General features: G+C 43.5%; 1 protein-coding gene across 2 annotated transcripts; it reads right to left on the bottom strand.

Moving 5' to 3' along the window:
• On the bottom strand, positions 1-27,671 carry LOC309374560 (uncharacterized protein C11orf24 homolog). Of its 2 annotated transcripts, XM_081919576.1 has the most exons (5): positions 27,532-27,652; positions 20,405-20,456; positions 6,742-6,985; positions 4,823-4,936; positions 1-2,246 (listed from the first exon to the last, which is right to left on the bottom strand). In XM_081919576.1, exons 3-5 carry the CDS (start codon positions 6,896-6,898, stop codon positions 895-897), a joined length of 1,623 nt encoding a protein of 540 aa, XP_081775702.1. In that variant the 5' UTR covers positions 6,899-6,985; positions 20,405-20,456; positions 27,532-27,652; the 3' UTR covers positions 1-894. The 2 variants fall into 2 exon arrangements, with proteins under 2 accessions (XP_081775702.1, XP_081775701.1); XM_081919575.1 differs by lacking the exon at positions 20,405-20,456 and having other exon boundaries at positions 27,532-27,671.
• Positions 27,672-27,857: the final 186 nt, after the last annotated feature.

Here is a 27,857-nt window from a genome sequence, read left to right as displayed (position 1 = left end):
AACCTTTACATGCCCTCCAGGGCCTCATTTATTGGTGGGTACAAAAATAAAATCATATAAAGATGCAGAAGCACCTCAGCGAAGAACAGTCACGATTAGGAAACAGCACAGCATGAACATGGCTTAGTACACACATTTTAAACAAGCAGGGAGCTCACTGAAATAAAATGCCTGTTCTGCCAACATTGCCCCTGACAGGGAACATTAGGAATGCCTCACGGTTCTAAAGAGCTTTCCGTCCAGACACTTCGGAACTCATAACCTGCCAACAAGCATCGCTCCTAAGGTTGCATCTCAAGCCAGCAGCGTCTCCCGCAGCTGGTTCAGTGCTGTAGCTGGAAGCAGAAAAAAGGAAACGTACCGTATGGAAGGGGTCGCCACCTAGGCCAAGGGGGGGGGGGGTTTGCACCTGTCACTCTTTAGGGTTCTGCCACCTGCACCAATGCTGCCAGTCCTCTGTAACCCATCTGGACTGGCAGCAGTCAACACAGTGCCTTGCAGGCAGAGACAGCCCCTTTTTGCTCTTTGTTATGCAGGGATAGGCAGGGTATCAACAGAACTTGAGGAACAGGAGCCTAGGAAGCACCACAGTCCTCAGAGGAGGGCTGCCTGCAGCATTAGCCCCTCTTTGAAATGGCAAAACAAAACTGGCACAACAGAAGCAAAAACTGAGAAATAATATGTCAGTGGCAACCTGCTGGTTTAAAAAAAAAATACTTTTAGAAGTAGAATACATGGCATTTCTCCTACATTGCACCAAAGGTTATTTGGAAGCACTTTCAGTTGGTCTTATAGGCAGAACAGGGAACTGAAAGACAAGCCACCCATGGCTTTGGACCTCCCACAAGAAGTAGATGTATATATTGAATGCGTGGCTTTGGATTGCTATTGCTTTCACATCTCTGAGTCTGCATACATCCCATTGATTAGGTAGTCCACTTGGGTGTAGTCTTTCTTCCTGTAGCTCTCATAGGCCTGTATCACAAACAATACTACAATTGTTACAAAAAACAGGACTCCAAACAGAAGCACTGCTAAGAGCAAACTAACATCTACTGGACGATAGCTACCCTCACTACCTGTGTCCTGCTGATCTTGGCCTTGGTTTATGGTTACTGATTTGGGCGGTGCCACTGGACTTTTCGTTGCAAACACTGACAAGGGATTTGTATAAGTTGTGACAAGCACTGGTTGACTCGTAGCACTCGCAGGTTGCTCTGCAGCGGTGGTGGTTTCAGCACCCTTTGCAGTCACACGAGGCGTTAACCTATCTGGAGTTGTCTTTACAATTGTTGTGAGTTCAGCTGACTTTGTTGCTACTGTGGCTGGTCTCTTGGTTGTTTGAGATATTCTGGGTGGATTCTGGGTGGCTGTAGCTAGTGGATTCTGGGTGGCTGAAGCTGGTGGATTCTGGGTGGTTGAAGCTGGTGGATTCTGGGTGGTTGAAGCTGGTGGATTCTGGGTGGTTGAAGCTGGTGGATTCTGGGTGGCTGAAGCTGGTGGATTCTGGGTGGTTGAAGCTGGTGGATTCTGGGTGGCTGAAGCTGGTGGATTCTGGGTGGCTGAAGCTGGTGGATTCTGGGTGGCTGAAGCTGGTGGATTCTGGGTGGCTGAAGCTGGTGGATTCTGGGTGGTTGCATTTGAAGATGAGTTTACTGGGCTTCTTAAGCTGCTTCCAACACTGCTAGAGTTCACTGGTACAAGAGTGCCGGTTGCCATACCTGTTTTTTGGGTTGTGGAAAGCACTGGATTGTTTGCTGCTGTGGCAAAAGAAGTAGGAATAGTCCTGGGAGGAGTTTCTGTTGTTTTAGCAACTCCCAAAGTTAACTTACTGGTCTGCGCCCCTTTTGAACTTGATGTACTGTTAACAGTAATAGCACTTTCAGTTAAATGGAAAGGTGTGGGAGGCAACGATGGTTTCTGAGGGGAAGTGCTGGGACCAGAAGTCACATTTGGGATGCCAAGAGTTGTGTTAACATGAGTTGTGGTTACGTCGTTACTAGCTGTCGTTATGGCTATTGCTCTACCTTTGGAGATGGCAGCGATCGTTGAAGTGGCAGTGGTAGTTGTGCTGACTGCAGTACCTTCTGCTACCTTCCTCTCTGGAGCTTTTGGCAAAAGAGGCACTTTTGTTTCTGTCTCAGCAAGTCTTGTTTTATTCAGTAGCTCCTGCGCTCCAGCAGACTTTCCTGTGTTGTTTGTTTGAAGGGCTCCTTCATGATCTCTCCTTTTACGGATCACAAATTCTGGCCAGAAACAAAACAAAACAAAACAAAAGACCAGAGACACAATCAGGATTGGGCTGCAGATAAAGAGTAGATCAAATGGCAGTCGATAAAAGAGTCCCAGGAGTTGTACTTTTGTGGTGCCACCTCCATTTACAGTGAAGGAGAGCTATAGAATCTACCAGCTGTAATACATCATTGATTTCCATCTATAGAATTGCATAGATTGACACATATAATACGCACCCCAAATACAACCTGCAGTAAGCGAGCAGATATTGCTTTAAATAATTGGTTGCATAGATCTTTTAGACTAGTTATGACAGAAGCAAACATCCTCAGTAGCATAGCTTCATTACCACCAGTTAGCTTTATATATATGCTGCATATACTCCGATATAACCATGCTCCATCCCCATATGATTAATGAAACATTTTTAAAGCAGTCGCCATATTGCAAAGACTGAACAAAGGCTGAAGGACTGGTTCCACTGACTGACTCCCATACAAGCCAAGGGATCTTTAACCTCCTCTTCAGAGGGGACAGTAACAAAGACTTCGTTGGAGACCCACCTGCTACACCTCATGTCTTGTCTGCTCGAGGGAGTGGCTGAGGCACACAAGATGTACATATAAAAAAGAGAGAGCCTTGTCTTTCACACAAGGGAAGAAGACTTTTTAGAAATCACTTAGCCTTAGCCTGTGCCACAAGAGAAAGTTGGCAGAGGTGTACAGCTGAATGTCTCCAAGGAAGTGATTGAGCTCCTGGGGCACCAGTTGTTTATCCTTCTGTTACTCAAGCACAAAACACATCTTAGAAGTCCTTCCTGGATCAAAATTCAAACTCAGCTAAATATCAGAAAGAAAATAAAGAAATGTATTTCTTGTCACAACTATTCGCTCTTGGCTGCAAGAACCTGTTCAACTTAACATAGCAGCTAAGTTCCTGAGAAGTATTTAAAGGCCAGAAACAAGCATGAAAAGCTGTCCTTTCAAAAATGCATGTACAGCAGAACTTTCTCACACCCTTTACAAGACTGATTCCCCAGTTCCTAACATGCTTCGTTTTGTTATGGTGTCAGTTGCAATTAGAGCAGAAGACTCCGCTGTTGCAAAATCCAGTGTTAGCTACGGATGCTAAAACCACTCCAATTACACACAGAGCCTCCAGTTTCTGGCTTGTAAACCAACAGGAAAAGAATGCCAATATTACCTCCTTTCCTCAGGGAAACAAGGGTGCAAGGATAAACAGAAAGAGCACCCAGAAAAGGAATGGTAGAGGCACTTTTAAAAGGGGGACAATCTAAATCAAGTTGTTTAAAAACCGCACAATTTCATTTCCGAGCCTTGTGTCAGGCAGGATTGTCAGACTGGGTTTTGCTGGGACCTTGGACAAAGTACTAACAGTGCCAGCCCCCACTTCCCTCCCTTTTCACAGGAGGATTGCTTCATGATCCTCAATTCCTGCTGGCCTCCCAAGCATCAGAAGGCAGGCGGACCCTTCAGTCACCCACAGGCCTTTGGTGGTGCAGACCATGATGTCTTGATCCCACCCTCTGCCACTCCCCAGGAAATAATCAGATTCATAGTTAACTGAGCTAACTTTCTCTAGGATTCATGAGTTGGTCATGAGTTGGAAAGGCAGTGTGGTGTATTGGTTAAGAGCAGTGGACTCATAATCTGGTGAACTGGGTTCGCTTCCCCGCTCCTCCACATGCAGCTGCTGGGTGACCCTGGGCTAGTCACACTTCTTTGAAGTCTCTCAGCCCCACTCACCTCACAGAGTGTTTGTTGTGGGGGAGGAAGGGAAAGGAGAATGTTAGCTGCTTTGAGACTCCTTAGGGTAGTGATAAAGTGGGATATCAAATCCAAACTCTTCTTTAAACTCTTCTTAGTTAGACACTGGAAGGGATTCACCTAACCAGCCCTGCCAGTGGAAGCCATGAACAAGAACCTCTCCCCTCTCCTCTGCACACTGAAAATGGATTGGGAGACCCCCCCAAAAAAGAAAAACAATGTGCAGGGGGAGGAGAGGGAGGAATCATTACACCTGGCAGACTGAAACGCTTCCACAGATGGGAAGATTGAAAGAGCATGGCATTCCTAGGGTGGGGTGGGGAGCCTTTTCTATCTTGGAATCCAGATTATGGAATATTTCCCTCAGAGTATTTTCTTCATTGCGCACTGCTATGCTGAAAACTGTATTCTTTTGGAAGGGTTTTTTTTCCCTTTAGTTAATGCTCTACTTGGCTTTTTTTGTCCTTCTGATTCTGCAGTTTTTAATTGTTGCCAGTTTTTTAATATTATACTTTATATTGTTACATTAGACTGCTTTGTCTTAAGACACCTTGAATATTCTGCCTAGAAAGGTGGGGTATATGTTTTTAATATAAATAATCAGTCTGGCAAAATAGCCTATAATCACATCCAAAGAATCTTTACCTCTCAAATGAAACTTGTGGAAATCTGATAGAGCCCCCTTTAAACACTGTAAACATCTGGATGGTGAGGTAAGAGAATGTTGCCTTTAGTAATAGCAATAGCTGCTGCAGCAGCAGGTTTTTTAATCATGAGCTGTCCCATTGAATCCAAATTACCTCCCATTAGTTCTTTAACATCCTGTGTGCTGGCGTTCTGACATGCACTCAGCTGAGGACAGCGCAAAAGGACACAGTGGCTCTGATACAGCACTGACCAGCAGTAGAGATTACCTAGAATATCACACAGGAAAGGAAGATCATCACTCTCACTGGTATAAAATGAATCACATGTTATCCTATTAGCAGAGTTTTAGTATGGTGACATTTTTACTTATTTTATTTCATAAAATGTACATACCGCTTGATTGAAGAACAAAACCTCAAAGCAGTTTACAAAAAAAAGACAAAACAATAAAATCATTACCAAAATTTTACAACTGTGATTTAAAACATACAGAGAATGAAAACTGCAATAAAATAGACTAAAACAAATTAAAACTCCTACAAAGCTCTAATCATCTGTGAAATGAACAGCATAAATACTAGACTGCAACAATTTGTCAACAATATTATACTGCTTCCCTGAAAAAACGAGTAAACAAGGACAATAATGTCACAGATAAGGGCTAGTGTGCAAGTAATGAGTGAGGATTCAAAGGGGTCCAGTTACAATAAGAGTTTTGCTGTAAACAGTGTTAGTGGGACAGAAAGCTTACAACATGGGTAGGCAAACTAAGGCCTGGGGGCCAGATCCGGCCCAACTGCCTTCTACATCCGGTCCAGGAATCAGCGTGTTTTTACATGAGTAGAATGTGTGCTTTTATTTAAAATGCATCTCTGGGTTATTTGTGGGGCATAGGAATTCGTTCATTTTTTTTTTCCCCCAAAATATAGTCCGGCCCCCCACAAGGTCTGAGGAACAGTGGACTGGCTCCCTGCTGAAAAGGTTTGCTGACCCCTGGCTTACAAGCTCCAGGCAAGTCCCTTCAGATAAAAAGTAGAAGCAAGATACAAGGAGAAGGCAGCTACAAAGACTTGCATTTCAGCCATGAGGGAGGGGACCAAAGCTAAGCCACACAGCATGTGCTTTGAATGCAGAATGTTGTTGGGGCTGACCTTTGAACTGTCATTTAAGAAAACCTCCAGCAAGAAAACTAGGAAAAGGCTCACATTTGAGGACTTGGGAGAACCTCCCTGAAGTAGACAATGCTGGACTGGAACTTGTGTCTTACGATGACAAGGTAAGAAGCTGGGCACATTTTACTTAGAGAAGATTCGTGGTAGGGGCATGATAAGCAGCTTCAGGGGGCGGGGGGGGGGGGGCACAAGAAAGCAAACCCAACCACTTCTTAACTTATAGCAGCATCCATAAAAGCTAGGTAATGTGAAAAGTTGCTTTGGGAAACTGAAGTCCTCTTCCCTTACGGCCTTTAAATAGGGAAACTGATGAGGATCTGTCAGGGATGATTTAAGCCTCGAATGAGGTGGGCAAAGCTGTGACCCTCCAGATGTTGTCAGGCTCCAACTCACCACAGCTCCAGACAGCTTGGACAATTGTCAGGGATGTAGTCCAGCAACATCTGGGGGGAATAATTTAGTCACCCCGAGTCTAGAAGCTCCTAAAGTTCCAAGGGGTTTGATTAAGTCACCCGTGAAGCTCATGTCAAACTGGATTGCAAATCCATTCCAAGGATCTCTGGGGCATTCAGGTAACAGGGCAACAAGGACACAGAAGAATGTGAAACTTCATCAAATAGAGACATCTGGCTGAAGGGTATGTTAAGTAATCCAACACAATTTCCTTGCTAGCGTTACACACAAAGGCTCTTCTATGCTTGCTGCATTGTAAAATTGTAAAAAAGAAATAGAGAAAAGGCAGTCCCTGGAAAACGGATGCTGTTTTCAATTTGACTAAGGTTGCAAAGTCATTTAGCTACTGCATATGTAGCAGCCATAATCACAAACGCTGTGAAAGACCTAAGCAGACGCCTACTGCCCCAAAGGAAAAGATTTATGGTCAGGTGAGGTAATCTTACCTGATGCTGTTGGGCCTTTACAAGCTTGCTTGCAATGCTTTTCACTGCTGAGCAGATGTACATGTGTTACCTGGACCCCCCTCTCCTTTAAGATGGAGCTGCCATTTTCAGACACACATAAGGAGATCAACAGAAAAGACCCAACAGCTGTCCACATCTTGAAGGCCTGCCTTGGAAGGAAACGAAACTTCTCTGGATAGTAGCTCCAGATTTAAAAGCTGCTGTCGGGTCTTAAGTAGCACATCTGCAAAAGAAAAGAAAAAACACCACAAACTTACACTTTCCAGTCATTTCCAAAACATTTCCAGGCCTTCACCCAGCTGCCTGCAAAAGCCCTCTCTTTCTATGGGTCCCGCTACCACACACTGGTGTGCTATACACATTGAGAAGACAAACGGCCACAAGTGACTTCAACAATGGTAGTTTTCTCGAGTTTGGAACACTCCTCTTTACTTTCCTAGCACACTTAACAGAATGGCATATGACTTGGGCTGATGGGAGCAGTGATTCAAAACATCTGGAGGGCGCCAGGTTGGCAAAGACCAAGTGACAGAATGGTCTAAAAACATGTGACAGGAGTCCGCTATTGAGACCAAGGTATCCAGGCCAAAGCGGTGTCTGGATTAAATTTATTAATGAACCATTGAAGTTCATAGTTGTGGGACCAGTGAATAACTACTTAAGATTAGATTGACCTCTAAAGAAAAATTCTTAGAAATATTAACAGCTACAAGCAGTATTATTAACATAACCACCATGTAACGCAATCTACTACTACCTCTCTCTACTCTTGCTCAGCCACCTCCACAGTTGATGGGCCATGGAAGGCCAAGTGTCCCCATGAAAGAAAAAGCTGCCTGAGCACCTCATCACAAGTACAGTGGTACCTCAGGTTAGGTACTTAATTCATTCTGGAGGTTTGTTCTTAACCTGAAACTGTTCTTAACCTAAAGCACCACCTTAGCTAATGGGGCCTCCTGCTGCCGCTGCGCTGCCACTGCATGATTTCTGTTCTCATCCTGAAGCAAAGTTCTTAACCCAAGGTAATATTTCTGGGTTAGCAGAGTCTGTAACCTGAAGCGTATGTAACCTGAGGTACCACTGTATTTTCATTTTGCTCATCTTGAAATCTACACTTGAACATAAATAAGGCCTACGAGATCTTTTGCTTCCTTGCTAAAATACTGCAGAATGAATTTTGCTGCTGGTCAGGGAGCAGAATTATACCACCACGGGAAAGGTCACCTCCTTAACACCTGGGAAACATGCACTGTATTAAATATCTTATTATCAGAAAGCATTTTTTCATTCCATTTCCCATAATTCTGATAGTTCATGTCTCTCTTTGGAGTTGATCACACTGCTTCCATAAAGTTTTAAGTTTTTTTTAAAAAGGCAGATTTGGGATGTTAATACCTAAAACAAAACCTTAAAAAGTATTTCAAATTCAGATGCCCAGAAATATGTCAATCATATAATGAAGGATTAAAATATTCTGCATAGGCGATATAATCCATTTGGAAGCTGTATTCATATCATACCTTCCTTTAACCTCATCACAAGACAGAGGCAGGATTTTATTTTATTCTCATGTGTGAGACAGGTAGCCCACTCACTATAGCTGTGACTTCTGAAAACTCCTCTATATGTGTGATTGTTTTACATGTTTTTAGATAGTTATGACCATTTTAAATTTCTTTGAATGTTTTAAATTGTTTTATGTAGTTTTTTATTTTTAATTCTCACTTTTGTGCTGTCCTGGATTCCTTTGGAAGAAAGGGTGGGATGCAAATTTAATAAAACAATAATAACATAGGACAGGCTTGCCACCCTGCCATGGTTTTAGCAACTTTTTAAATTCTTTCTTTATAGGAGAAACACTAAGATGTACTAACTTTTACAATGCAAGAAGGGCCTACTTGCTCTGTGGCTGCATTGAGACTTTGAAAAAGACATCTGGCCTTCTTGCATTGAAGTCGCTCCAGTGTCTTAAACAGAAGAATAAATCACTGCATGAGACAAATCCTGAATTCAACTTCCAGAGGCTTGGGGTACCAATATTACCCTTTTGCAGCAAAAACAAAGCGTCCTGTAGCACATTAAAGTCTAACAAATTTATATGGCAGAAGTTAGTCCACTATACCCTGGGTGTGGGTGGGTGTAGAAAGGGTGATGGGGAGATTATGTTTCTGAACAGAAGCACAGTGTTCAGGCTTGAATATCAATCTACAAAATGTTTCAGCCTTAAAGAGTAATAGAACAAGTCTTTGCAGACTTAATGAGGGTAGAAGTTTCCCATTAAGGCCTCTTTTGTGGAAGCAGCGATATAAAAACTAGCAAGCGATCTGACTGCTGGACACAGTTAAATTGACAGCTTAGTCTTACATTAGGCTCAACACCAGGCCTGCACTTGGAAACAAGGGTTTACAGTGTGCATGGGCATTACATCCTCTGATCTTCTTTTTGAAGATTTTGCTGTGAACCACTGAAATTTGAGACAACTGTGGAAGGAGGCATGCACCCTAACTTGGCCTACAGTTCCGTGGGTATTCTGACTGGAAGCTGGCCTTTAGCAATACAGGAAGCTGCTTATACTGAGTTCAGCTAACTCAGAGCTATCTAAACTGATTGGCAAAGGCTCTCCAGGCTTTTCAGGCAGGGGATTTTGCGCAGCCATACCTGAAAATGCCAGGGAGTGAGCCTGGCACCTTTTGTATAAAAAGGATGCGCTTTTAAAAATTTCATAACATGCCAGTATTCCAGAAAATGAACAACGCCTCCCCCATCAGCATTTGGCTCAATCTGGTTGATCCAAATTTAAATTTAAACATAAATTATGTTCACTTTGAGCCTCCCTCCTATGTTCATCAATAAACCATTGTTTCATTGGTAACATAAGCGGAAAAATGACTACTACTCATACTTAATCTAAGCACAACCACAAGGGCTCCTGATTGGGTGTTTAGCTATGCGATGTTTAATGTTCTCACTTATTTCTGTTATAGCCTGCTTCCCCTTTGTTTTTGTTCAAATCAATTCATGAACCAAGAACCTACACATTGACCACTTAAGTTGCAGATATTACTGAAAATTAATTATGCTAGTTTTGTGATATACAAATGGCATGAGATAACTTGGTCTATTTATTTGTATCCTATGATCCTTGTTCCTAAAACCCAAAAACAAATTGTTATTATTTTTTAAAGCAGCATGTGATCTTCCACTGGGTTGCACTCCCCTTCCCCCTTAGGACCAAGAGAATTCCATCTTGCAATTTGACAACTTTTCCATTTATGGTTGCACGATAAAGTCAATCTGCACTAATAGTTCGGGAACAAAACATAGCTTTCAGAAGGCTGTATTTAATTTTGTGCTCCATTATGCCATTAATTTTATGCTCCCTTTTCAAGGTATTTATAGCGTTGACAACCTTTGTTCTTTTTCTGAATGTTTAACTAGGTCAACATTTCTAAAATAAAAATCACCAAAGTAAGTGAAATCTAGAGCTGTGATATTAAGTAGAACTCACAATCAGTGCTTTTTCCCCCTAGAGAAAAAGGTGCCGGAATGTACCTCCCTCAGAAAGACCCACCCTAGAACCCAAAGAGGCGAAGGGAGCCTTCCGTGCCTCAGCTGAGCAGCTAGCAAGCACCCACCATAGAAACTAATGGTGCATTTTCACATGCATAACTGACCTACTCCTGTAATTGTGTCATCAACATTCCGCTGGTTCAGTGAGTACCTTCCATAAAGGTAAGGCACCCATGATCCATTTTCAAATACAGAAATGATCTACTCCTACAGGATGTGCAAAAACAATCAGGACTTCATGTTGAGCAACAAGCAGAATCAATATTTGCATTGGGAGATGGGATGTCAAGCAGCGCTAAAAGAAAAGTCAGAGGAGTGCATAGGAATTTGGCTCAACACTGCAGAATCTATTAGCGACACAAAACATTTCAAACGTCTGTGCGGAGTGCAGTGTATTTACACGTTCATAGCCAAAGTTATACTGGATGTGGGAGAGCATTTCAAAAGATCTAATTCTTGCACACCATAAATAGCCCTGAACAGCTTTACAGCATGCCTTTAACTAAGCAGTAATCTTTCGGTCATATAACTCAGGCCCAAAAATACTACAGAACATCTGCCCTTGCTGCCGGTGGATTATTTCCAAAAACGCATCATCTGCCTTTTTGGATCAAACTGTGCATGTACTGGGGAAGGGCTTGGCTGGTGCTTACGTAATGTTCAATAACAAAATCTATAAGGAAATGCTATAGGACAGAGAGGACAATGAATGCAACTAACCTGCACATTGTTGTTATCTAAGTAATAGCAGGGGGAAGTGGTTTTATCCTGCCCCTGCCATGGTCCTGACAAAAATTGCTCCCCCAGCTGCTATTTGCATCAGGAGGGAAGCCTTCTTTGGTATCCCATGCACAGCATAAGGTAAGCCCTGCTCAATCGGGCCCATTGAGCCCAGCACCCTGATCTCATAGAGGCCAACCAGATGTCCTTAGGAAGCTCACAAGCAAGACATGAACAGAACAGCACTCTTCCCATTTGTGACCCCATCCATATGTATTCAGAGGCAGACTGACTTCACAACATTGGAGGTAATTGTCACATGCACTCTTAGATTTTTAAATTGAGACTTGAAAGCAGAGTTAACTTCTCCCAGCGACCTTTCTTAGTTTGCCACCTCCTGGGAAGCAGGACATCATGTTAGCTGGCAATCGCTTATAACCAGACTGGTAAGTGGCCAGAAGACCATCTAGCTAAATTCTTGTACTCCAAACCCAGTGCAGATCAGCCTACACACTCCAGGCCATTGTGCACTAAAGTAAGGGCATTGTGCTAACAGAGTACATGGTTTCCTGTGCCTTGAGCAACAAAGCCGGTAAGCGTTTCATAGAAAAAGATGTTCAGAAAACCTGAGGCACCAGTTTGCTGCTCCATGATGTAGTGATGGCTACTGACTCGCAGAGCTTTGTGAGAGGATTTGACAAAGTCATGGAGGGGAAGGCCATTGATGGTTGCTAATCATGGCAGCTGTGTAATGCCTAAATGGATTCCAATACTACCAGATCACATATCCTTTGATTTGGTAGGTCAGGTCATATAACTTGGGAGAGCCTTCCTGAAGTCAGAGTTTAAAAAATGTCAAAACCTTATCTCAGATATAGCAACCACTCTCCTTCTCCCTTCAAAATAAATGTTCAGAAGTTAAATTCACCCTAGTAATAATAATAATAATAATAATAATAATAATAATAATAATAATAATAATATTGTTTATACCCCAGCCACTCTGGCAGCTTCGAGTTAAATAAAATAAAATAAAATGTTTGACATTTTATTATATATTGTAGTCAATGAACTGGTGTTCCTTTAGCAATATTTTTATTCCTCAGGCTTTTTTTTATTAGTTGTTGTTTTTGATGCAAATGAACTAAAACAGCTACCCTCTTGCTGATTTTCTCCACTATTGAAGAGACTGGCATGTGTCAGGAAACAACTCACATGGAAGTTGTGTGACATCTGACTGTCCCAGCTGCCTTTTCAAGTTTTTCTCAACTGAGATGGTTCAACTGGTTTCCCTGGCTTCCTAGTTCATTCACCTCTAAAGTGATCTCCTTAGCAATGAAAGAGGAACTTCCTGGACACCACTAGACTTTTTTCTAGGCACTGTTTGCCTAGATGGAAACAAGTTAAAAATAAGTAGATGATAATTTGCACAGGAGAACAGCATCCAAAAATTTGCATCATGGTTGTTGTTGTTTTGGCTTTATTTTCCCTAATACCGTGCCACACCAGCCTATTTATCCTGTAAGAGCACCATTCACTCACTCAATAATTCAAATACTGTTCCTCCCCAAACCACTGCATTCCTGCATTTCCCGGCTGCTGTTCCATTTTGTAGCTTTATTTTTTTCAGCTTCACTTGCAAATGTAGCACAAGCCTTGAGGTAATGAACTGATTAAGGAAGGCAATTGTCTTGTCAGATGCAAGGAGACTGGAGCTGTAACACCACTTCCTTGCAATACCTGCCCCCACTGCCATTACAACAGAACAGGTCTTGCCTTGGTGTAGCATCTTTTTAGAAAAGCTTTTCCTTGTCATTTTTTATCATAAAGCAACTGATCTACATAGTCCCCCAACCATCAAAATTCCATTTCATTAACACAGACATTCTTGCCCTTGGTTTTTTCCTGCAAAAAGGAAAAAAAAATACACCAGCAGACAACCCAGTCAACTTGACTGCAGGATAGCGAGGAACCACAGTGCAATTCACATTCAAATATACTATGGTCTATTGTCAACAGAATTTTAGAGACAACGTGTTTTTCAAAAATAGGTTTCCCATACCTAGCTCCTCTTAATTGCTACTTTACCCATGGATATTCTCTCGCAAGGACTGGTACACACTTGAAAATTCCTGTGGGTCTTGCTGGACCATTTAATGGTTTTCCACCTGCTGTAGCAATTGTGCTGTGCTAGATGCTGTATGATATTTAATAGCATTTTCCAGAAACAGACCATGAACCACCTGAATGAAACTAACAGACCACCAGGTCCACAGACAAGAGTTTGGCAACCCCTGGCCTAGAAGATACCTCAGAAGAGCCCTCTGCAATGCACTCCATGTTTTGGACAGATGAAAAGGTAATCTGAGAAACACTCATAATGCTGCCACTTATGTCTGGGAAGGAGAACTATAGAAAGTCAGATTGATAATACAACCCAGATGCACAACTGACAACAAAGCACTCAACCTTCACAAAACAATGCAAATATCATCACCGGAATAAAACCTTGGTTATATATATGAGGCCTATGGAAACCTCACACATGTTAATAGAGAGGGTGCATGTAAGGTTTTGCAAATGTCAAGCTTAACATTGTTCAAAGCAATGTTCTCTCTTGCTCCTTCCTTCCCCACCCTCCCAACACACACACACACAGTTTTGTTCCCCCCCAAACACTCTAGAAGCTGCTATGGTAGACTGCACTGCTCTTTGAAGGTTTCCGCATGAAAAATTACAAGGCTGAAGTTCCATTTATGAAATGTCACTTCATTTGGAATATCTGAAACAATCCAGTTTAATATAAAGAAAAATGAACTGCCAAACCCCACGAATAAAAGTCAGGATTGGACAATAAATCTGTCAATGTAAACGCCTCCAAGGAATAGAAACCTGCCTGGAAACTGGGCTGTTGCCTTCCAGGGCCTAATCAGGAGTGAAAGGCACAAGTGAAATTGTAAATGCGCAGCCTCCATGTGAGGACCGAGAAGCTCTTTGCTTTTCACACACTGTTGCAGATTAGGAGAACTTTTTAAAGCTCCAACTCAAAGCTCGGTTCCCCAGTGGCCTCTGGGTGAAGACTGCATTCAAACAAGCAAGAAGAAGAAGAAACGCAGAGGGAAAAGTACTACATATCAGGGTGGATTTAAATCACGATTTAAATCACTAGTCAGTAAGACTTGATTTAAATCATTTTTTACAGAAAGACTCATTCTTGCTGGTATATAAGGCTTCATTTTTGGAATAATAAATTTTCAGAGTAGTTTTTAGTTATATCAAAAATTACTGATTTGGTTATACTATTAGAAATACATAGACAGATAATTATGAAATTATTGTGAGGTTCAATAAGTTAACTGTTTATAGGGGCTATATCTCCCAGCAGCCCTGGCTTTGGCGAGGATGGCCTTCCTTTCTCTGGTGGGGTGGGGAGGAGAGATACAGTTGGTAGGCCTAGGCTGGAACAGGCTTGCAGAAAGAACAGGCCAAGGAGAAACAGGCTGGTGGAAAGCTGGAAAAGGGGAACCAAGGACTGGAGCAGAACTTCAGGGATTCCTGCTGCAGGACTGAAGTTCCGGGTAGAGGCTTTATTGTTTGGACAATGTCAGGCGAGCCCTGGGAAGAAGGGCCTGGAACCAGTGAACTCTTATTAGCTGACAGGCAAGCACTTCAAGGTCTCGCCATGGACTTACAGATCCCAGTTACTATTTCCACCACCACCCCTTTGGATTTGCTTCTACATTCAGGTGCCTATTCTGTACAGTTAAGTGTTACTGCCGTTGTTGGAACCCAGTGGGATTGGGAAGAGGTTGCCAGCCCTGAAGTGCCTTCAGCACTTGCCCCAAATCTGAGTTGCACAGATATGCAACTGACTCGCACAATTATTACACAAAGATCCCAAGACTTGAGGAGTACTCTGCTCACAAGGTTGCATTTTCATTTTTACTGCTTCACACTTAGCTACTTGTGCAGATCTATTCCACTCCAAACAATCTATTCATTGAACCTCTTGGAACTTAGCATTTAAGAGGTATGGGGTTGGTTTGTGTGTATAAATTTGCAAAGGAACAATGGGTTTTTCCCTCAACTCTGTATGTTTATTTTATAACATTTTTCCTGTGAATAAAAGGCATGTTATCTCCACAGACACAAATTCACATTTTTGAGCATCTGTGATAATATCTTCTCGTTAGAAAAACTGCCCCAAATAACCTTACAGAAACCTCTGGAAGAGCATGACATTGTGAATGGATTAGTGGAATTCATTTACCAAAAATTTTAAACATTGCATATAAAGCCTTATGCTACATAATTAAAAACGAATTCTTCTTTCCTGGTGAATAGCCTTTGGACTATAGCGTAACTTAAATAGAAAACCATCTTAAGAAAGATTTTTCCTCCAAAAGCATTTTATTTTTAAAAATCCAATTTAAATTTAAAAATATCTGATTTAAATAAAAAAAATCTGATATTTATTTATATCCACCCTGCTACAAATGCAGAGGGTGATCTCCCCACAATTTGATTTTTCTCTTTGTGAGGCTCAAAGGAAATTAACTGCACAACAGGACGGTAACAACTTATGGGATGAAGTTGTCATAGTCTGCTACAGAAAAAGAAGCAACCCATTCTCACTTGATTACTTTTGGGGTTCCCATCCATAGCTTTTCTTCCTAATTCTTCAGCTTTCTGCAAGACTTATCATGCATCAACCTACCTCTTGTGCATGAATAATATCTTTTGGGGAAGGGCACAGCTCAGCAGTAGAACATCTGCCTTGCATGCAGATGGTCCCATGTTCAATCCCTGGCACTTACAACACAGGGCTGGAAGAGACCTCTGTCTGGAATCCTGGAGAGATACAGCCAATCAGTGTAGACAATACGGAGCTAGATGGACCAATGATCTTACTCCATTTAAGGCAGCTTCCTATGTTCCTGTAAATACCTACACTCATTCTGAACATCAGAAATTAAAGGAACAGGGACTACCTTTAAAATACAGTCGTACCTCAAAAGTTGAATGCCTTGTGAGTCGAATGTTTTTGCTCCTGAACGCCGCAAACCCGGGAGTGTCCCAGTTTGCAAATGGTCTTTGGAACCCGAACGTCCGATGTGGGTTCCACAAATTCCAATTGGCTGCAGGAGCTTCCTGCAGCCAATCGGAAGCCACGCCTTGGTTTCCAAACATTTTGGAAGTCGAATGGACTTCCAGAACAGATTCCATTCGACTTCCGAGGTACGACTGTACTGTATTTCAAATCTCAATTTTCTAGCAATGATAATGACAACCAACAACTAAGGTTTATCAGAGACAGAATATGTGTCAATAGAAATAATAGTAATTGAAGAGGGCACAGGAATGTAGCAAGGAGAAGATATTCAAATAATGTAGAGCTGAAGATAGATAAGAATCCCACCACTTCCTTCAGGCCTGGGCTCATTGGCTTATACTTTTGGCAGTGACAGTAACCTCTGCCTGGAGGGAGAACCCACGTCTAGTTCTTACTGAAGCCTCTTCTAATTTTTCACACACAGGAAATATGTTTCTGACCATTTTGGTTACGTCAGCACAACACCCTACACTAAAGATCTCCATTTTCTGTCTTTAAATGTTTTGTTCTCCCACAGGACAGCTGTGCAACTCCCAAACAAATACATCCTTCATTTTCTCACCAGCCAACAGCTTCTGTGAATGTAAGCGCAGGGCTGGATGCAAAAGGGTACTTGGCAGCCAAAAGAACAATTAGCCACTTATCAAAAATGTCCCTAAAACCCTACCATTGTAGTCTTAAAGCCTGCTCAGTAACCACTCCTACAGGAGGGCCACTTTAAGAAGGAATGGGGTGGACTAATCCATTCCTCATCATTCAAAGCTTCCTTTTCAGCAGACACCAGTACCACTACCCTGCCTGTCAAACAGCAACTGGCAGACCAGGTAACACCCCTCAGGAGGCCAGATTTGGCCCAGGAGTCTCCAGTTGCTGATCCCCACTTTAAAGAGACCCATCTCAGGAAGGATGCATATTGCTATTAGCCTCTGATGAAACTTGTGCCTTCACCCTCAAAAATAACTATATTTCCTAAGAGCCTCATGAAATGCTAGCTATAACAAATCCTTTTGACAAGCTTATAAATGCAGGAGGTATTAAACACAAGGAATAGGATTGATGAATGTTCACTCTTCTTTCAAGAAATACTTTTGTCCCTTCAGAATCACTCCTTTCAATCTAAGAATCAGACCTTGTGAACATTTGGCTCAGTTCTACTTCATAGCGACTATGAATAGGATTAGATTGCAGAAGAACTATGCTACAAAACAGAGGGTCTAACACAGGGGTCGGCAAGGTTTACCTTGCCTGGGCCAGTTCACTCCAGCGGAGATCCCTCTGTGGGCTGGATTGTGCACGTGCGTGAGCGCGCACACCCATGATTTCCAGCGTCTGCGCAAACGCGATTTCTGGTGTCTCTGCATGCACGATTTCAGGCACAGCGGAAGCGAGTCCCTGCGCTGTGCTGTTTTAGTGCAGTGCACAGGGACCCGCTGAGTGGGCGGCTCGGCTTGTGGGCTGGTTAAATGACCCCCGTGGGCCGCTTGTGGCCCATGGGCCTTAGGTTGCCTACCCCTGGTCTAGCACTATGTTACAGAATTTGCTACACCAAGATGTGTTTGGAACTGTTTGCAATTCTTATAGAGTTTATCCACGACACTGAATGCACAAATGTTTGTGAATGCTGACGAGATGTGCATACTCTGTTGTTTCACAATGCAGCTACACTGAAAAAGAAAACCATCATTCATGAATCAACCTAACCACCTTATTATGTATTCTACTGTGACATAGGCTGCAAGGTGTATGCTGACATAGCAGGACTCTGGTGACTGAAAAGTCATTAAGATGATGCATAAGCCCCAGTCAGTACTCCAGCTGACACCAATCACATCCTTTCTACACTCAGATTCCTTAGGAAATGCAGAGCCTTTAGTTAAATTATTGGGGGACCACACAAAAAATGGTTGGAGGCACATTTGGGCCACAGGTTAGTTACTCTGCTTTAATATCTACAGGCAAGGAAAAGCAGCCTCCGTCTGGATCTCAGCTGACGTCAGCCACCCCTTTCTTCACTCTGCTCTTTCCCCTAGGATGGCGTCACGCTACAAACCCTGCCCTCCACCATCCCTCTTCGCTGAACAGCATTGAACAATATTGCATTCCCACATTCAGCCACTGTGATCATTATTTGTGCAGTTGCCACACAATGCTAGAGTGACACTGCAGTATCCTGGATATGAACTCGATGCTGATACAATGCTACAACTAGCATTAGGCCAACAGCAGGGGGGTTGTGCTATATGCACAACGCTGTTGGCACACAACAGCCCCGGTCAGCCCACTTCTCAGTTAAAATCTAAACCGCTACAAAAACCTGGCTTAGGGAGGAATTGGATGTCGCATTAGTTCATGGAACTACCCCCCCCCCCATCTCCTGCCCCCCACCCGCACTGTTCTGGAGGTTCTTCCAAGCCTCCTCCCACAAGTCAATTTGAGGGTGAGGGGGGTAAATCCATGTTGGAAGACTCATTAGCAGAATTCCACCTTTGATGTCTAGAACATCCCTTTAAAAATTAAATCTCAAACTGGCTCACCATAGTAAAGCTTTTCATATTCGTCTTGCAAGTGCCAGTTCTCTCAGTAATGAAACTCCCAGCTGCCATGTACTAAACAGAAAAGTGCACTCCATGTTCAGACTCCGGCAGTACATCAGTCTGATCGACGAGCAACTGTGCGCATCTTAAGCTACGTGCTTTCTCTGTTAAACCTGACAGCCTTGGGTAAATCAAAATTGCTGTCTGCAACTGTTACCTCGCCTTGCTTCTTGCTCAATGAACATATTTCCATTAGCCTCAAGTACTGTAACCACCTTAAGTGGCTATTTTGTATACTGTCTGGGACAGCAACATATACAACAGAGGTGCACACCTTGCACTTCTAAAAATATGGAATCTTGATACAATTGCAGGGGTGGAGATGGGGAAAAGAAAAATACTGAGCATGGCTACAGATGCATTGCATTCTTACGCCTGTGCAATGGAACGTTAAAAAGAAGTTTGCAGTATTTGAATTATTAGAACTCATGTGCACACAAACTCTGAACCCAAGGGATGCATATTCAGTTGTAAAGGAATGCCACCAGCTGAGAACTTTGGCTGTGCACTTTGAACGCGGGCTCCTGCATCTTTGTGATGCAGCCTGTTTACATAGCTCAAGAGTCATTTGTTGACTGTGGACTTTCCCCGCCCCACACACCCTATAATCACAAAAGAAAATCGCTGATGTAGTGTTCCAACTCATGCCATCTTCCTTCCATGTCACCACTAACATTACTGTAGCCAGTTCAGACTGCTGCATGCTGAAGTTTGACTGCTTCGTGAAATCACTTCATGGGTGCCCAACATTCACTTCCTCGTGGCAATGGTGCAAACTACATGTACCCACAAGCAGTCAATATCCTTGGCAAACACAGGTAGGGAAACTGGCAACTATCAAGAGTACAAGGGCAATTTTCTTGCCAGTTACCAGCAGCGGTGAAAGACAACCATCCCTACTATGTAGCACTTGTAAGGCACTAGGTGTCTTGAACTGGGGATTCTGGCAGCTGGGTCCAATGACACTGGAGGCAGAACACAGCCATCCTGGCTAGTGGCTATTGATAAGTCTTATTCTCCATGAATTTGTCCAGCCTCCTTTTGAAGTTGGGGGTCACTAAGCCTGCAGGGGTGAATTCCATAGATTAACTATGTGTTTTGTTTAACCTGAATTATCCAAGGGAGCTGAATGCTGGAAAGTCTAGGGTTCTAGTATTTATGAGGGAGAGAAATAGTTCTCTTTCTCCACACCATGCATAATCTCAAATACCTCTATCATGTCTCCCTCCCCTTACTCTTCCCTTTTCCTAAACTAAAAAGCCTCACATGTTGTAACCTTTTCTAGTTGCTCTAGTCCCTTGTTCATTATACCAGCACACTCAGAGATGGCACTGGTGTGGAACCTTGCTGAATTTGCATTCTGAAGCAAACCCACAAATGTGTAAAATGATCTCCCTAATGTAGGTTCTCTACTCCACTTCATGCTGTTCCGAGCTAATACTCGTGCTCAAGCAAAGTATCTCTTTTACCTCTCTAAACAAGCCAGAATTCCCTCATACAAGATCTCTGAGTCTAAGGGATCACATAGTGGAGTTTTCCTGTTGAAGCACTGTCTTCCTGTGTACGCTTTTCCATATATTTTTATCTGATCTCCCAGAACCTGATACAGGCAGGTACCAAACCCGTTTCCCCCACAAAAACTTACCCCATCAGCACTTGCAAAAGACATTCCCAATAGCAGAGGGAGCTATTTGGTCCTGCAACAGTAGGGGTGGGGGTAGGGAAAGAGAGAGAATATAAATCAGCCCTTTCTGGAGTCTTTCAAGACAGAATAAAAAAGGTGGGAATAATTTGACAGGTCAGCTGACACACTTAAAAAAAAAAAAGATTACAAATTGTGTTGTACTTTTAATAGGTGCCTGATAATCAGAAACTGCCTTAAAAAGGCATGCACGTTCTTCAGTTCATTTTTATCATTAAAGGAGAATACTGCTGGCACAAATACAAACACATGGAGAATGCTGCTGGCATGTCTAGACATAGGAGCACTTTAGCACTCCAAGCTGCTGAGTGCTGCAAAGCTTACGTGACTCACAGGTCTGTGTAGCTGAAACAAAATACACTTGGGGAAAGTCAATATTGCATGTTGATGCTACATGTGTCCAATTGAAATATCAACCATTTAGCCCAATTTGCTAGAAACCCACATGGTTTTCATTTTATCTTAAGTATATGCATATGAATTAGAAGAGCTGTATTTACAGCTTTAAAATGTAACAGCCATCTATTTGTTTTGAATTTAAAATGCTAAAAGCAGTAGATTAAATACACAAATTAATTCAAAAAGAACTGTTTTTGCTTTATTTAGCAGGAACAAGCACTAATGTGATATTGTTACGTCTTTGGGAGCTTAGAGTGCAACCTAAGTGTGGATACACATCTATCCAAAAGTAAGCTTTGTTGACTCAAGGGAACTTCCTGTGTGTGTGTTAGAGAGGTATATGCAAAAATCATTAGATGGCAGAAAGACAGGCAAGTATGCATGGGTAAAGAGCAGCTGTAAGGGAACCTGTGGCCTCCAGATGTCATTGGGACTATAACTCTCATCATTCCTGGCCGTTTCCCATACTAGCTGATGGGAGCTGGAGTCCAACAACATCTGTAAGATTGCACTTCCACACCTGTGGTTTAGAATATGATGAAAAGTCAGCCTTGGACATCTTCAAGTTTTTCTGCAACCTTGCCTTGAACAACATCACAAGCTGTGCGGTTCTGAAGATTGCTTGAGTTTCAGGGACAGCTTGTCAGGTGATGGAGGGAAATGCAGTCACAAAGGGGCTGGGTCTAGATACTTTACTGTAGGCACAAGTGCCCAGGGGCTCCCATGTGCACCCGCTACGCCATTGCTTTCTAAGGTTAACACTTGGCAAGGATCAGCTGCTACACCTTGAAAACCAGCCTTCTGCTGACACCTCCAGCAGTCAGCTCCAGCCACACTAGATGGCACACTTAGGTTTGACAGCAAAGCAGTCAGCTTCATCCAGGTAGCAGCAAGGACAGATATACATATTGGGGTTCCTGAACCAGCTAAGACTTTTCTCCCATGCGCCAAGAAAGTCAGGAATCCCTTTCTTACAGCTGCTGGTGATGCTCTGTATATCAGGGGTGGGAAACCTGCGGTCCTCCAGATACTGTTGAACTCCCAGCTCCCATCAGCCCATAGCTGTCAACGTTTCCCTTTTTTAAAGGGAAATTCCCTTATTCTGAATAGGATTCCTCACAAGGGAAAAGTTGATAGCTATGCATCAGCCCCTGCCAGCATAGCCAATGCTCAGAGACCAGGGGAAACTGTGGTACAACATTTGAAGGGCCAGATTTCCCACCCCTATTGTATATGGAATGCCAATAGCTGCATCTTTCCCCAAGCACCCAAATAGTCCCTTCATCCATAGCACATAAGGAATATCAATACCCCACTTCCTCTACTCACCAGCGCACCTTAAGAGACATTGCCTCATTGGCTTAAAACAATCAATAGGAAACTTGGTGTGTTTATGGCCCAAGTTACGAGGGATTATGACAAGCTTAGCTTGTGGCAATATGAGGATAATCACTGAATCTTACAAAGAAAAACAAAACACACAAAAACCACGAGACTTTTGCTGTAGAACATGAGCTCCTACAAGCAGCTGAATATATTGACATTATATTGTTTGCCAAAGGGGTGTGCCAGACTTTGAGGCCACCACATCTTCCTTGTCCTGTGTTCTCAGTAGCACCCCACCAAAATAGCCTGCTACTGTATACTAAAACATCTTTCCAACAGAAAGTATTTAGAAAGGGCTTCTGTTGCCTTGTAACAGTATGAAAGTTGCATTCAGCACCTTCTCTCCAACCGCTGCCACCTGTTCTAATTCTAGGTGCCTGTGTTTTGCTGAATGCATCTATGCCTCAGTCGGTTGCTTTCTGGCCAAGCTGGTTGTGGTGGAGCATTTGCAGCCTACCTTGGTGTGTCTCGTAGGATGGGAATAGATAATACAGTGGTACCTCGGGATGTGAATGGGATCCGTTCCGGAGCCCTGTTCGCATCCTGAATAGAACGTCAGACGCGACTGCGCAGGTCGCGTTTTGCCGCTTCCGTGCATGACGTCATTTTGACCGCCTGGGCATGCACAAGCCGCGAAACCCGGAAGTAACACGCTTCGTTACTTCCAGGTCGTCGTGGAATGCAACCCGAAAATACTTATCCTGAAGCGTATTTATCCCAAGGTATGACGGTAATTCTCTCTCGTTCTCTTAGTTATGCAAATATATACACTAGCAGCACACAGCCCTGGCCCTATGATTAGGCAGAGTTCATCATCCACCTGAGAAAGCAGAAGCTGTGGATGGGGTCAAAGTGTTGGGGAAGACAGAGCTGTGTACCACATGTCCCCAAACCAGCTTCTAGCCTTCTTATGTAGTGAAGGATAGATAGCCTTCCTGTCTAATTCAAGTGCCAGCCCAGTTGGCTTCTGTACATGGAATGGGGAAGTGACATCTTGTCCATTGCCTCAGGCAGCAAAATGCCTTGACCCAGCCCTGTTGACTAGTAAACACACAAGAGAAAGATCTTTCTTCTCCACAAAACGATTGCTAGTAGAACCTCACACAAAGGTTAGACTCAGCCTTAAAAATTATGCTTGTGACATACAGTATGACCCCACACCTCTTAAAAGCTGTTCTTAAGAGGATCACACAAACATTGTAGGGTTTTCTTTTAGAACTACTGACCCATCTTTTTCGTAATGGCTTTATTTTTCTTTGGAAATTGTCATTTAATATGTTGTAATCCACCTGAGTGGTGTACTCGAACAGCGTGCTATAAATGTTCTAATAAATAATTAAAATGAAACTTTTTTTTCTAGCGCTACACTGTGACTTTTAGATATGAGTGTCTAAAAATCACAGTACAAAAATACCCCAGCTTCTGCAAAGCAGACTTGCGGCTGAACACCAGATGTGTGTAGGAGGATGGAGGCCATTCTGAATAGGAGTACAGGGGGAAGCTGTTTGACAGAAATTATCTATCTTTTGCCCAATGCAGGGCTCGAACCCACAACCCTGAGATTAAGAATCTCGTGCTCTATCAACTGAACTCTTGCTAGCCACCCTTATACCACTGCCCAATGTTCTATGGCTCCCACTTCATGAAAAAAGTATTGCATGAGATGATAAGACTCAACCATAAAATGCAATTTAAAAGATTCTAAACACAAGGAGAGTGTGTGTTTGGCTTGCAAATGTACATACACACTCCAATACACACCTTAGCACTCTTATAGAAACAGGATGCAGGGAAAGGCTGTGGCTCAGTGGCAGAGCATTTTTTGTGTGTAGGTTGTAGAAGACCCTGGGTTCAATCTCTGGCATCTCCAGGTAGGGTCAGAAAAGACCCTTCTTTGCCTAAAATCCTTGTCTGGCAAGTGCAGACAATTCAGAGCTACACAGAACAATGGTCATAAGAATAAAAACAATTCTCAATAAAAAACATACATGTCACTTTCAGAGTCTTATTCTACCTTGAGAGAGAAGAGAAATGCCCCAGTATCACATCTAATTTGGCCCCCAAGCTTCAGACACAGAAGTAGGAATTTAAACTTGGGTTTCCCCATGTCCAAGGCCAACACTTTAGCCATTGTGACTACATGACTAAATGAACTGCACAAAATGAAGGCAAGGTTCTCTCTCTCTCTCCCCCTATCTTCACCCCATAGCTAAGAGGCACATTCATGTGCTGGGTGGGGGGGGGGAGAAGTACATCTTCAGAAGTTGCACATTCTTCTCCCAGGCCCCACACTAGATCACAAGGAGCAAGAAATTAAAAATACACAACTAATCACAAGCAGCAACATGATTTTTCAAAGCCTGAAGGAATTTCAGAATACTTTAAAAACTTGAACTAGAGAGAGATGATTAAGCCCATTCATCTTTTGTGAAGGGAGTGCCTGTGTACACTAACAATATAGCTTTAGAGGCATGCCATCTTGTGAATTGACCTTGCAAACCACAGATTTTTACATGCAGAGCAGGGTACTCACTCTCTCTTTAAAAAAATCCATGAGGTTTCTGGCAGTTTCAAAAGGCCAGGGATATGAATAGGCTAAAAAAATAATCCAACAAACATCCTTGTCCTGCAAGCTTTTTTAAAGCACATGAGAATGTATGCATTTGTGAACACCCCCCCCCCAGGCATGACTGATATTAACCAATATATTTCAGGAAGGCTTCTAATCACAATGCAAAGATCTCTTGAGAAACCCTTGACCACATTGTTCAAAGTTCCTCTTAAATACAAACCATGAAGTTGGAAGGGAGCCACCTGGACCTCTGGCTTAGTCCAGCCTTCTGGCACAAGTCAGGGCAATTAACATAACAACAATATACGCCTTATAGATCAACCCATGCAACTCGGCCCCAAGTTGTCCGGAACCGCAAGTGGGAAGAGAAGTGTTGCACTTAAGTCAGCTTGGGACTTAAGCACCTGGTTGGTTGACCACAGCGAGAACAGAGCGCCTTGCTGGGCCTCTGGCCTGATCCAGCAGGACTCTTATGTTCTTAAGTGTGTCACAATCTCCTAGCAGATGCTCTGGTGGGGAAAATCTGTTCTGGGAGGGAGTCATCTCCAGATGGCACAAGACAGCCAGCCAAGCCATGTGTTAAAAGAAAGGCAAAACTAGCCCAACATACAGATGAATGAGGGGTGAGAAACAGGGATCAGAAACAGGGATCGTGCTCAAAGCAGTAAATCAGCTTGGAAATTTACTTGGGTGGGGAAGGGGTCCAAGCTAGAAAGCAGATATATGAGTCTTGCCAGCTGAAAGGCAAAGAATTATTTCAGTCTTTTCTGTTACAAAGTACAGTGGTACCTCGGTTTACTAACTTAATCCATTCTGGAAGTCTGTTCTTAAACCAAACAGTTCTTAAACCAAGGCGCGCTTTCCCTAATGAGGCCTCCCGCTGCTGGTGCCCTTCCACCGTTCGGCTTCCGTTCTTAGACCAAGGTAAAGTTCGTAAACCGGGACACTACTTCCAGTTTTGCAGAGTTCTTAAACCGAATAGTTTGTAAACAGGGGTGTTCTTAAACCGAGGTACCACTATAGCTGCATGGGCAAGGGTAGTCTTCAATTTGGATTCATAATGCACTTTTGCTGAGCTGGATGAACTGCTTGCAGCTTCTCTTACAAACAATATTTTCTGTGTACACAGGCAATCCTACTTTGTCATCACTCAAATACATATTGACATTCCTGGATAGAAATGCAGACAATCACAGATGTAGCCAGCAGGAATTCCCACAATCCTCCAATCAGAAACTGCTGCCAATTGAACAAGTGTTACATTCACCCATGTGCAAATTCCAGGGATCCCCTGCCCTGATTTTGTGCCATTCGATAAATTACTGTATGAATATACAAGAACACAAAACCAATATGGTTACTGTACCTCAATAAGTTTTTCAATGGAATGCAAGATCTATGATCATAGGACCATTATACATCCTAGACACTGAGCTCAGAATTAAAAAGGAAGTATCATCCAGACAGACTTGTGGCAAAATGCTTGCAAATTGGCCACAAAGCATTGCACTCTAGGCACTGGTTGGCAGCCCCATTATCAGTTTTGGGATACCAGTCTGCACAGCAGATTGAGTCAACTGCAGCACCTGTGCAGAAAAATAATAAATGCACTGGTTCAGACTGGCCACAATTTATAAAATTTTGGATAAAAAACATCACAAGTTAGAATTCAGTGAAGTATTACTATACAAACCAGAATTCTAAATGCAATTCTCTTATATCTGAGCATATTATTCCACTTATATACAGTCAATTCATTTAAAGAGATACAGCATGTAATTTGTGCTATGCCTTTAAAAATAAAGTTTAAAGGGAGAACATGCCTGAAAGAAAAAGAAAATCAAGAAGAACCCTTCCCTGAGTGTCATTGTAAGTGTCTTCTAAGTTTTCTTTAACAGCCAACTTTTCCAGGCCACTTAAATTAGGTAAAGCAGAGTAAAGGACAACAACCAAAATGCCTTTTTATCAGGCCAACCTATCACTATTCTCCTATTACTGTTATCCACAGGGAATAAAAATAACAGTTGGATAAGGTAACATTTCACCTGTATAAGACAGACCTGTGATTTCAAATGCTACTTTTAGAGTTGCAGTGACACACTTTTGAGCCAGTGCAAAAATGCTCACTCAGCAGCTGGGGGCAGTCTGCAGTCATCCTCTTCCCCCAAAATCGCATTCCTCCTTCCTCCGCCCAGCACTTTTTGAAGGAACTTATTTTCATAAAAGGCGGAGAGGGGGAGGGGGAGGAAAGATGGGCGAGAGAAGCGAAAGGAGCTTCGCTCCTGTACCCCAGAGCAGGAAAGGAAAGGCCGGCTTGCAGCTGTGCCAAACCACGCTTGAACTCCAACCCTCAGCCAACGCAGGAATGGCATGGTACAAACTCCAAGAGCAACATCCACGCAGGAGGGAAACGGGGAGCCAGCCGAGCAAAGCTGAGTCAGGGGGCAGGTGGCACTTGGCAAGCAGACGAGGCGCTCGCTTAAAGGACACGGGATCCCCCGCCCCACAAAAAAAGCAGCAGCCCTTGCTGGGGCGAGGGCTCGCCTTTCCAGGGTTGGGCCCTCGAGCCCCCTCAAACTTGGCAAGGCACCACCAGCCCCCAGTCACGCCGGCCGACCCACCCCCCCGCCCCACCTGAGCTCCCACAGGTTGCAAAGCCGGAGAGTAGCTACGCGCCCCGCGGAAAGAACCCGAAGGAAGAAGAGGCCATTACCCTCCCCGGAGCAGCCATATCCCACCTCCGCCCTCCGGGCCCGCCTGGAAGGAGTGCGGCCGCGAAAGCTGATGGAAAGAGAGGCGGCAGCGGCAGCCCCCACCGCTGCGGGCCCGCCACATGCCTCCGCAAAGCTCCGCCCCCGGCTGCCCCTCAGCCCCTCAGCCCCGCCCACGGGCCCTATCAGCAGTGGCGCCGTCCGGCGCTAAGGCCCGCCCACCTCCCGCGGCCCCGCCCCCTCGCGTCCTCCCCTCCCTGGCCCGTGCTTCTCGAGCGAGGACGTCATCAGGCAGAACCCGGAAGCCCCGGCTTCCACGGATGGACGT

The sequence above is a fragment of the Podarcis melisellensis genome (assembly GCF_964234715.1).
Source record: "Podarcis melisellensis genome assembly, chromosome: 1".
Classification (NCBI taxonomy): Eukaryota; Metazoa; Chordata; class Lepidosauria; order Squamata; family Lacertidae; genus Podarcis; species Podarcis melisellensis.
Note: the sequence above shows the minus strand (reverse complement) of the source record. Positions and strands in the feature narration are given on the sequence as shown.

Bases quoted from the DNA above. Each gene is read 5' to 3' on its own strand.
- LOC309374560 (XM_081919575.1), bottom strand. From the start codon at position 6,898: ATGTGGACAGCTGTTGGGTCTTTTCTGTTGATCTCCTTATGTGTGTCT. The intron at 4,937-6,741 runs GTAAGATTACCT...GTGATATTCTAG, and splicing joins TAAAGGCCCAACAGCATCAG to GTAATCTCTACTGCTGGTCA. The intron at 2,247-4,822 runs GTAATTTGGATT...GTTTCTGGCCAG, and splicing joins TGTTAAAGAACTAATGGGAG to AATTTGTGATCCGTAAAAGG.